Source organism: Pleuronectes platessa, chromosome 14 (assembly GCF_947347685.1).
Source record: "Pleuronectes platessa chromosome 14, fPlePla1.1, whole genome shotgun sequence".
NCBI classification, from domain to species: Eukaryota; Metazoa; Chordata; class Actinopteri; order Pleuronectiformes; family Pleuronectidae; genus Pleuronectes; species Pleuronectes platessa.
In genome coordinates this window covers 8,068,213-8,080,278 of record NC_070639.1, presented here as the reverse complement: position 1 = coordinate 8,080,278, position 12,066 = coordinate 8,068,213, and the positions used below count along the sequence as shown (strand labels likewise).

Here is a 12,066-nt window from a genome sequence, read left to right as displayed (position 1 = left end):
GTTTTTGTTTGATAAATAACATGTAGAAGGTGGATTTAAAACGTCACCAAGGCTTCTAACACACATGTGTCGGAAACAAGTGGCTCAAAAGCAGGAGGTTGTTGGTTTAATCTTAAAGTGTTCGTTAGCTGTAAGCAAGCTACTGTGTCGTTGGGAAAATATATCGTTATCTCATAGTCAACAGGCTAATAAACAGCTAGTGAGCCTGCTGATGACTGTGTCGTGACAGATGAGCCCGGGAAAAGCTAATCGCCAATAATCGCTAAATCTATCGATCATGTATTAACCCATCAGGCGCAGTCACTAATGACCAATTCCAGCAAGTCTTGAGGGGAGCCAACAGTGACACGTTGCGAAGCTAACTAGCTAATTAGCCCCGAAGCTAAAAAGAAAACAGACCACACAGTGACGTTAGCTACTCACGCATCGATAGTCTTCGGAATGTGTATTAAAAAATACGCAGCGCGAATCGTTACTTGTTGACCGTGTATCTACAGTGTCCATTTTTACTCAAAGCTATCTATTTTAGATGATTTCGCATCAGTTTTGTTTTGTTTTGCTGTAGCTTCACTTGTACTTCCTGTTTCTACGGCGCGCACGCAGGGACAAAATACAACAGTTGCGCGCAAGTGTTGGTAGCGAGTCAGAAGACTTGAGTGGTAAAAATAGGCTGTTTAAGAAAAGTTAGATCCAGAAGTTGTCTATTAAATAAAATACCTTTACATGTTGTGAAATAGCCCTAAATACTTTATCATCCTATATTGTTTGCAAGGTTGAGGCAGATGTATTTCATTTTATTTTATTTATAGCAGATCAGCATTTTATTTATGTGTTACACTTCTGCTAGTGTGTACATCTACTCTACTATTTGATTTATTTTTGTGTTAATTGTGTATTCATTTGTTTTGTTGCTATATACCTATACAACCAGAGGGAAATATTAAAGCTACTTTATTGTTACTAGACACTACTTTCCATTCCACAAACTATCAAGGCAATGATACAGATTAGGTCAACAGTTTGTTGACCTCCACTCACTGTAACATTCAATACTCTTTGCACTCCATACAATATAATAAAATGTTATGCATAAAAATGTAAATCTATAAAATTCTCATCATATGAATGATAACAATATCACTTCACTCATTCTGCTGCACAATGAATACCACTTAAAAAAGACACATATTTTAACAACACCTACTTTTTAACATATATTCATTGCACCTATATTGGTTTATTTTTTACTAATACTAAAGCACCAGTTCATCGTCCAGTGATCTGCTGCTAAAAAGTTTTTTAAAATCCCAATGTTCCCAACTTGAATTATAATAATAATCTTGTAGATGGAAACAACAACACTCAAGGCTTTGTGACAGAACCAGGCACAGCAGTGTTTCTATGAGCAAAACACACTGAATACTAAAACAAAGTATATTAGCAATAGCCTCTGGTATTCACCTTAGGTTACTGATAAGATAATCTATTCTCTATGTATGTTTTTAGAAACTAGTAACTTCATGTAAAGTCAAAAACATCAAGGCATGTTACCTTTTCCCTAAATGCCAATAGCAGTGTGGCTGCATTGCCTGAGAAGAGTCGCATCAGATAGAAAAAGGAATTTAGAAGGTGTGTCGCTTTGAAGATGGTTGAGAAGTTTTGCTCGACTTGAAATATTTTTCTCCGACTTGATTTTGAACACACCTTGTGAAACAGCTTAAGCCTGATAAGGGAAACTCTAAAAAATCTCAAATCTGCATCTAAAAAAAATCTACATCTAAAATAAACTTAAGAGCCAAGCGATCTGTGTGATGAATGCATTAAAATGACTTTTATTTCCTCTCTAATCCTCTTTCCAGCGTAAAGAGCAACATGGACCGTTTGTCGAACCGAAACTCTGGCTGCATCCATTTCTCTCAGTGGCCTTTGAGTCTGTCACTGTCAGTTACAATGAACGTCTGTTATTTTCTGTTTTCCACTTGGCGAGATATTACATAAAACCAGACATGCATGCATGCACACAACTGAAATGTAGTCTCCCTTCTTTGCGCTCACTCTAAAATTCTATATAAATGCAAAATAAAAAGCAGAATTATTGGGTGCCGTGCACACTTGCAATTATATACACTGTCATATGTATTCCCAGCCTAAAGAATATACAATAATGTGTGGAGCTGGTTAAAATCGAAAAATAATCGAAAAGAACACCAAGTTCAACAGTTTCCCTCTCTTAGTTTAGTAAGAAGTTCAAGTGGTTTAAAGTATTGTCTCTGAAACTCAACTGACAGGTAACATTCCCCACCTGAGGGCTCTTGAACACTTCCACCCTCTGAAGTTCACCCTCAGCCAAGACAACTTTGTTTTAGTGTCTTCAACAGAATGCTGTTCAACCACTAATAATAACAAGGACACTCAGTAGACCAAATACCTCCACCAAGGTACAACAGACCCCTTGAATTCTACCCAGCTGCAACAAACTGCACGCACATAGATAAGAATCCATTAAATATGCCTGAATCATGAAGTGTTCCCTGTCAAACCTGTGACAATTACAAAAACCTTGCACATCTCACAATGTTAAAGAACATTTTTAAAGTCCTGGATCCGCCACTGATCCTGATCCTCTCCAAAATGGAATGAGTTCTCTGCTGAGTCATTCCCACATCCTTCCACCAATCTTCTTAGTCATCCATTCAGTCGTTTATTTGTCATCTTGTTCACAAACAACGGAATGGACGGATGTGGAAACATCTCCTCCGTTGCAGAGGTAATACCAACACAAAATCCAAGAATCATATCCTGAAAGTAAACTTCTGGAGGTGAAATGTGCAATAACAGCCCCAGCAACAGTTGTGAAAGACTCTTTGGAAGTGTTTATGTTCCGTCTCTGCACAGCAATCATTACATCACCTGTGTGACACGATGGATTCAGAGACACGGCAGAGAAGAGACACAGACAATCGTGTTTCCGTCCTGATGTTCTGTCTGACATTTTGTCAGTTTATTCTTTAGAACCTGATTCTCCGTGAATCTCTGAATTGCTGCCCACATCTCAGATTGTTTTTCTGCAGGGAAATGTTTGTTCATTCTATTATTAAACTTCCAAGAAAACGTATATAACAGTGTTTTGTACATCCGCCAACAAGGTTATGTTTTCAGCTATGTCTGTTTTGGGGGTTTGCTTGTCTGCAGCTGGATTAGACTTAAAGCAACTGATTCACACCGAACTTGGTGGATGGGATGAGGCGTGAGATCGGGCTCACCAAGGAATGTTTCTCATTTTCATTAGTCATTGTGAGACATTACAAATATCTCAAGAAACAATGAAATAACATTGTCAAAAATCTGTCATTTAAGGTTTATTTGGTCTTGGCTGTGATATCCACTTTGCTAAGGGGCAAGTTAAAAAAAAGGGTGACAGTGGCTGAGTGGTAGAGCGGTAGTCCCCAAACCAGCAGATCGTGGTTCGATCTCAGTCTTTCCCATCGGCATGAGGAAGTGTTCTTAGGCAAGATACTGATCCCACGAATTGCCCCTTATAGTTATTGTAAATTGCTTTGGATTAAAGCGTCAGCTTAATTATATGTATAAAAAAAAAAAATGTGAAGACTTCATGTATAGAAACATAACAATATTTAAAGATGGTGTTTGTCTAGCATGTACTTGGGGTTAGAGGTAGCAAAAATGTTAAATGGCAGGTACACCCTTCAATATCCCTGCAAGCAGAAGCCTGTGATGTAAACGTGGTTTTGGTCTTTGTTTCTGTGCTGTTTGCTCCCATTTTTTGAATCCATGAAAAACAACCACACACAACAAACATAGTATGTTTAAATAAAAGTTTTATTTTGTAAAAAAACTTATATTTCTCAGTACAAAATTAGCGCAGAAGGTGCATACAAAAACGTTCACTCATTCCGACAGATGGACATATCCGGTAATACCTCAGTAATGATAACATAAATGACAATAACAACATTGCATCTCGTGGAAACTCTTCATTATTCTCTGTGCTAAGAGAATTATCAGTTGATTCCGGTTCATCGACCATGTAGGACAGTGGGAGATCACAGGCAGCTGCAGTAGCGTAAGCATATGCCTCCTTCCATGCGAAGCACAATTTAAAGAAACAGATGCATTAAATTTGGAGAAGCACAAATACATGTGAACACACTGACATCATCAGCTCCACAGTGGAGGAAGCTGAGTCTTTTGTCGGTATCCCCTCACTACACCCACAAAGAGAGAGTGGGAGAGAGATAGAGGGGTGGCTAAAATGAATGGTCCTCCAACTTTGATATGACATCTGGCTCTCAAACATGACTCCAGTGTAAGGTTATAAATAATACATTAAATAAAAAGGTTTAAATATGTGTTTCATCTGCGTATCACAAAAAACTGAAAGGTATCCTGTGCACAACACGCAGAGTGCAATACATTAAGGGGTTTGGTGTTGAGTACACAAGATGCTTTCTTCAAGATCAACACATCGACAGTCAATATACCACAGAGCAGACCAACACCATGTGGGCTGGTAGAGAGGAATAAACTGCCCCCGTTCTCTACCAGTCGTTTCTATTTGTCAGTACATGTAATCAGTAGTCATGGCAGCAGTAATAAGGCCTATTGATAAGTCAGTCCAAGAATTAAAAAGGGAGTTTTCACTCAGTTTCTATTACTGGCCCCATCCTCCGATACCAATCTCCTTCTTGTAGCGCTTGGTGAGGGAGTCGGCCTGCTGGGTGAGCTTGGACAGGACACCCTGCAGCCCGGTGAGGTGGTACTGGAACTGCTTCTCCAGATCCTCGTCCTCCTCCTCTTCGTCCTCCTCGTACGACGACGATGATGATGAGGAGGAGATGGAGGAGTAGGTGGACGTCACGGAGTTCGTGCGGCTGAGCTTCATGGACTCCTCTCGCCTCTCGTTGGCCGTGGCGCACCGCACGCCCCACTCCATGTCCGTGCGGATGGACTTGAGCAGCTGGTAGTAGCTGTACATGTCCCCCTCGTCCATGTCCGACTTCATGGCGCTCAGCTCCCGGTCCCCGTCCAGCGGGACGTCCCGCAGCAGACTGGGTACCATGACGGTCTGGTCCATGTTGTTCACGGCGCCGAGGAAGCGGTTCATGGCGGTGAAGAGGGAGTTCTTCTGGATGTTCGTCTCTGACAGCTGCATCATCATCTTGGCGACGTTTCTTTCCTTCGACTCAGCCACAGAAGTGAAATAGAGGATCAGCGTCTCCTGTCTTGTTATTGCTCCTCTGTGAGTGCCCTGCTTTAAGTCTGAGCTGATCGGCTTAGTGAAGCGTCTGTGATGCTGCTGCGCGGATTGGCTGTCCGGTGAATCAGGCGAGCTGCGCTTGTCGACGGTTCTTCAGTGTCCGCTCTTCGTGGACTGTTTCGTGAATGTGTTGCTTGTTCTTTTTAATTTCAGGGAAGACGGGTGAGCCTTTATACGCTTCAGGATTTGAAGGCGGTGCCCAGGACCTGTTTGTCAGGTTATCCTACTGCAACTGAAACCGGACCCAAATGACCTGAAATAGCACCCTGGAGGAGAACAGGGGGTTTGGCACTTTTTCTAAAAGGGGAGTGGATCCACATTGACAGTGAACACAAACTAAAATCTCATGCTCTCAAATCAGTTTTAAGATTAATGTATGCGTAATAACGCCCAGCGGCTGTCACTGCACTGCTCAACTCTCAAATCTCAAACGTCACTCATGAGCTTACAATGCGAGTTTGTTCTGTGATTTCTCCTGAAAGAAGTCGCTTACATTACATCATCACATTCTCTTCCAGTGAGCCAGACACAGAGAGCCATGCAGAGCGAGGCCCAGCCGCGCAGCCCGGTGCGATGAATATTCATTAAGCCATCAGCCCACTGCTGGTGCTGCCGGTGAAGCCAATCCGATGGCCCCGTGGGCTTCCGAGGCGGGACAAATCTGTGTTGGGGCCAATGGCGAGGCCCACTCATTTGCAGAATGCAAAGGCAACACGTGGTCCATCTCTGGAGCCTTTTGAATGGTTTTTTTAATTGAATTCAGAGATTTGCCTTTCACTATGTCAGCCCGAACATTGGAAGAATAAATCGGATTCTATACTAAGATAAAAGTAGCACATTCACTTGCCTGCATTCAGGTTTGTGTTGTTGAAAACTACATAATTTGAACTAATGTAACCTCGCTGTGAAGCACTTGTTCTGCAGAAAGAAACGCCCCCTGATAATAAAGCGATAAAACGTATGGACTCCAACCTTTTTTTTTGTTGCTTTTGTTGGTTGAGGTGGAGCATGTTTAAACTTCTTCACGTACACTTATATTGTACTTAAATGGGTCCTTGTGTGTCTCCAAATGATCACAGGAGATTTCCGAGTGGTTGTGAGATGATTAGTGGTTTATAAAATAGCAAACTCACAATTACATTGATGAAACGGGAAATGAAAATGTCATAAAACCACAAATTCATTCTTTAATGAGCACCGCGTACACATCCAGCAGTCTCTACAGAAGTATTACAGGCCTGGTTATCTCCCCTCGGGGTAACTTTAGGCTAAGCCCATTGCAGTTACTGACAAGCTTTTCAGATTACACTTAAAACCAAACGGTTGCAGCATCCAGTTCCCAGCAGTGATGGAGGATTGCTGATTTCCCTCCACTCCTCTATCTACAGCTGCTAGTAAACAGGGGGGGGGACTTCCACATAGCCTCAGCGTCAGAAACAGCCGTCCAGAAGCACTCCATGCACATGTGCTGTACATGCTCTGGTGCAGTGCTCGGCTTGAAATCTGAGCTTTTGTAAACACTTCTGGTCAGACTGAAACTTAAACATGTTTACTGCTGCCCGGCTGTCAACATGAGAAACATGTTCGATGAATTTGCATGTATGCCTTTTAAAATAGGCTCACATTGCTTCAGAGAATAGGCTCATTGCAGCCTGACATACTGAAGTGGCCTGAGTGAAACTCCAGGAAGAGGTTTCTTTCGGTCACAGTTTGTTCCAGATCCTCACAAAGGAATCACTCATTAAAAAAAATTGTTGCTCAGCAAGAATGGAGAGAATGTGAACAAGGATGGGAAAACCTGCTGGATGAGTTTCTACCACGCCTCTCTCTTCCTCTCTTTCTCTCTCTCTCTTTCTCTCTCTCTCTCTCTCTCTCTCTCTCTCTCTCTCTCTCTCTCTCTCTCTCTCTCCCTCTCTCTCTCTCTCTCTATCTCCCTCTCTCTCTCTCCCTCTGTCCCACCCTTCATCTGTCTCCTCTGGTGCCCCTCTTAGGTAATAACAGATATGTACAGGTATAGGTACAGGTGTAGTTGTTATAGTTATATTTATATGTGTATGATAAAGGTACTGTATAAGTACAGGTATATGTATATATTTAGCTACAGATATTTACGTAGAGTATAGGTAAAGTTATAGTTAAAGTTAAAGGGATGGGTATAGGCACATGTTTTGGTACAGGTATAGTTATAAGTACAGGTATAAGTCCCTGTCAGTGTCAGTCAAGTTGTATTATTGGTTTCCCCTATTAATTTATAAAACAGCATTTTTAAGTATTGTAGCTTGTAGTATTAAAGGAAATTTTTTCTTTTTATCTAAAATAATACACTAAGGAGACGAGGAGTGAAATTACAGAATAATATTGAAATACTCACATAAAACACTGGAACTTCTGAACTATGCTGCGTAGGAACAAAGTTGTGTTGAAGGGTTGGAATCCTTTAATACAAATATAAGTAAAAATCCTCAAATTGTGCTCAGTAATAGTAATTAAAATGCAGCAAATGATTGGATTACTAACAATGATGCATGAACATGTACGCAACACTTGTTATATAATGTTAGTTAGCTTAACCATTATCGGCGTACTCTATTTACATGTCGATAGGTTTTAAATGTTTATTTCTACTCGATAGTAACTATAAAAACAAAAAATGTAGTGAGATGTAGATTATTGAACAAGAAGTATAATGTAGCATGAAATTGAACAACTTGGGTAAAGTACAAGGACCCTAGAATTATGCTTAACTGCAATACTTCAGTGTATATGTACTATACGTCTACTACTGTACTAATCTCCCTCACTGCCTGTGGTCGGGTCCCACTGCCCCCACATCCCCCCACCCCGCAAAACTGCATTGGAAGCAAAGCTACACACACACACAAATGGATTAATCTGATCCCCCCTGTGAAGATTAGCTGATTCTAGAGCCATTTAGGGGAAAAAAGCAGGTCAGCAGAGCAAATGTGTACCACTGCTGAGTGGAGATCAGATAGGAGCAGGAGCGGGCTGTGCCTTCTCAACAGGGCTGTCAATCAAAGGCCCCACCTCGCCGACTTCTTCTATTCTCCCGTGAAAAAGGCGCTCTCCACTTGTCAGAGGACGCACTGTGCTCGAATGCAACAATGAGACCAGGATCAGTCCGGAAAGGTGTTTTTTTCTCGATTGTGTGTCATGTCAGAAGCGGAGCCTTCACCGATTACGGCGGGTGTCATCATCATCATCCCACAAGGCCTCAGAGAGCGAGGGAGAGGAGGAAGCCACGGAGAGGCTGGGGAGGGAGGGAGGGAGCGTTGGTGGCTGCACTAAAGGAACAGGCAGCTCGAGTGGGAACTCTTGTAGTTGTCAACACAACTGCATGTTACGGAAACGTGTGAGGCAGGTGTGTCTGGGTTGAGCAGGGAAGCTGGAGGCGAGGAAGCAGCAGCAATTATAACAACAGCAGCGGCTGGAGCAGCGGCTCGTACCACAAACAATCGGTGGAGAGGGACAGGCCGGCTATATTACTTTATAAGGTAATAAATGAGGCGTCACTGTGGATTCAAAGAGGGAGGCTCTGTTTGTGCGGTGTTAGTGCTCCCTCTGCAAGTTTGTGAAAAGCACATTCATAAGAAGGTCAGATTAAAGCAGTAAAGTTCCTGTCATAGATTTTAATGAGGTTTTCAGTCTAAATTAAACAGCCATTTAAAAACACATCACTAAGCCACTCAAGATTTGAAGTTGGTACAAATCTGGGTCATCAAAACCAGGACTTCCCCGTCAGACAGTCAACATCACGTCATGTGATGAATCTTAGATGATGCTGGCTATTTCCAGGACTTTCCACAATGTTCGGCTGTTCAGGTTATTTAATGTGAAACGAAAACCAAATAAAAACATGGACTCGTAATTTCCTTGTTCAAGTTTTGAATTTACAGCTCAAAGTACTTACATCTGTACACTGCAAAACAACATGTGTGTGATTGAACTCAGTCCATATCTTTTTATTCAACAGGTTTCTCATTTCATTAACAGAGTTGATCCTGCATCAACATTAGTTTTTCAACTCAAGTTAAATTAACTCAAATGTTTAAGGCAATGGAAGAACATGTTTTAAGATACACAATATTTGTATGGGTGACAACAATCTCTGCCATAGCAGCTGACTTGAGTTTTAGCTAAAGTTTTAGCAATAATAACGCTAGATTAAAAAAATAACTATTTATTCTATCAAGTGTCATTCGTGTTAAAAAAAAACTTTTTCTCATAATTACCTCGCTCAAAATGGTAAAAAAATAAGCCTGCTGATCTTTATTTATCATGCTCTGTTGTTCAAGCCAACCACTTTCTTAAATTACACTGAATAATCAGAAGAGTTCAATAGGCCCTTTTCACAGGAGAGACTTCTGCTTGTCATAGTCGGAAAAGCCCCTGCGTTACTATAATAACTTTAACGACGGCTCTGTTCTATTCGAGTGTCACATTGAGTCACAACAGTGTGACAGTGATCCAGCACGAACAGAAACAGGTCTGTGAAAACGAAGCAGCTAAATGGAAGTTTCAGCCATCATTCATTTAATAATTTACACCTGCGCCTTTCCCAAAAGGACTCACCCTAACCCGGAACTGTCAATATACACATAATGACCTGTTTACATATAATATTACCACTGTGAGCCAACATGGGAGAATAGCTGTTTAAAAACTCTAGAGGGAGCTGTGACAACTTGGCCTCAAGTGATGTCACTTGAGTCGGTGTGCGTTGGCCAAAATAAATATACAGGGATTCGTCCATGCACTGTCTGATTAAACAAGAGGTCTTCAAACCAGTTTGTTGACAATGTCCTTCTTCAGAAGCAGGGTCACAAGCTGAAGGACATAGTTGATACTTAAGTGTTACGTAATGCTGACAAATATTTCACTTGATGAAATTATGGAAACGCAAATGATGTGGAATAGGATGAATGGATGGATGATGGATAGTTGGATGGAAGAATTATGGATGGATGGAAGATGAATGGAGGAACTAATTGTCTATAGTATCCCTGGGGGCCAATTTGTCTACAGTAACAGTCAACACCGATGCACACATTACAGAAAACAAATGAGACCAAAATAATAAATACAGGACGTACACTGAGAGTTATCACTTTGGAACAACAATGAGATAGAAACACGAGAAAAGTCGGATTGTCACAATCTGTAACCAGTTGACCTACAGCTGCTTGGGGCCCTTGGGCAGTTAGCCCACTTTGCCTGGTTGGTTAGAAAAATAAATTAATTAGTCTGACTGAAATCTATTTAAGCTTTTACTTCATATGTAAAAAATGGCTGATTGCAACCAGTATCTCTCAAGCCTTTTTTGTTATATAAGCTTGGTGCCCAATGTTTATCCGTAATGGTGACATTTCTGTCTGCTCTTGAGCGTGTGTGCGCGCTCCTCGGTGTGCGTCCGTGTGAGTAATAGCACCTCCCCGGCGGCGTCTCCCCGCAGCCTCCAACCCATTAAGTGTATCCGGGAGGCGGAGGAGGAGGAGGAGGGGGAGGAGGAGGCCACCGCCGGGCGCGCACACGCTCCATTAACGGACCCACTGCCGCGCCGCTCGGTCGGTAATTTGCGTAACGAGACTGGAGAGCGGCTGGTTAGCGCGTTTCTCCCCGAGTAGCAGCATCTCCTCCCCGCCGCTGGTCCGGCCTCGTTTCGGATGCAGAGCACGGAGGCAGCGCAGCGGGAGAGGAGGTGGAGGACGCGCGGAGAGAGACGGAGGATGTGTGAGTGCGTCGAGCTCCATCTTCCACACAAACAACAGCTGCCTCCTCCTCCTCCTCCTCCTCCTCCTCCTCCTCCTCCTCCTCTTCTCTACCCACAGTTCCGTTTTCCACTGATACCCAAGCGCCCCCACATGGACGAGGATAGTACATCCAGTATGTGCTCAAGAAGAGGAAAAAAGAACTTCGTAGACTTCGCTGGATGTTCATCAAAACTGTCACAGAAAATGTCAATAATGTTTGTCTTTCCTCTTTCTTTTATGTAAAATGCCATTGTGATGGATAGGATAGCCTTTTGGCAATGAAAGTATTGAACATTTTAAATGTATATATATACACTATATAAAGTATATTATGTTCACACATATACCAAGTCACTCCATAGAAAAACTGAAGTACAGTGGCCCTGAAGTGCTAAACGTAATGTTAAATAAGATAAGACAAAGACAAATAAGGTAAAACAAAGTGACAAATAAAAATAAGAAAACACAACCGTGTACAAGGGAAGAAAATGGCAAATGAGAAAACCAGAAAACAGATAAGAAAATGGAATGGAAAATAAGACAAGAAAATGGTGTATAAGGAAACATAACGACAAATAACAAAAGACAACGGAATTAACGGTACCTGCAATGGACAAGGCTCATTGCTGATTGGACAAACGCATGAGAAAATGCTGACACGTTCGTCTCTTTATCGTCCGTTGTGTTTTCTTATTTGTTATCGTGTTTTGTGATTTGCAGTTGTGTTTTGTGGCTTGTTGTTATGTTTTGTGACTTGTTGTTGTGTTGTTTTATTTGCCGTAGTGATTTGCACTTCAGGGCCACCATACTGAAGCTACACAGATTCAGCTTTACGACCAGTCTGGAGGAGTTGCAATGCTTTTGATTTACATTAGGTTTGCATTGAATTGCCCTGTCCTTCCCATTTAGTTCAACGAGGGTAGATGCAGCACAAAGAAAATGGTCTCATTTCTCCAGATCAGTTTAAACAAAAACAGAACATTACACCCCTCATGAAGATTATAGCAGGACTTACTTTTA

At 41.8% G+C, this 12,066-nt stretch overlaps 2 protein-coding genes across 2 annotated transcripts in view; both read right to left on the bottom strand.

The window, feature by feature from the left end:
• Positions 1–591, bottom strand: part of LOC128455641 (cyclic AMP receptor 1) — a gene marked incomplete in the record, with an annotated part of 33,768 nt that extends 33,177 nt beyond the window's left edge. Inside the window, 1 exon segment of the mRNA XM_053439374.1 lies at positions 424–591. Coding sequence (XP_053295349.1) covers positions 424–504 — 81 coding nt within the window.
• A 3,231-nt stretch (positions 592–3,822) lies between these two features.
• Positions 3,823–5,484, bottom strand: LOC128455782 (mid1-interacting protein 1A). Its single transcript, XM_053439642.1, has one exon. It carries the CDS (start codon positions 5,177–5,179, stop codon positions 4,673–4,675), a length of 507 nt encoding a protein of 168 aa, XP_053295617.1. The 5' UTR covers positions 5,180–5,484; the 3' UTR covers positions 3,823–4,672.
• Positions 5,485–12,066: the final 6,582 nt, after the last annotated feature.

Bases quoted from the DNA above. Each gene is read 5' to 3' on its own strand.
- LOC128455782 (XM_053439642.1), bottom strand. From the start codon at position 5,179: ATGATGATGCAGCTGTCAGAGACGAACATCCAGAAGAACTCCCTCTTC.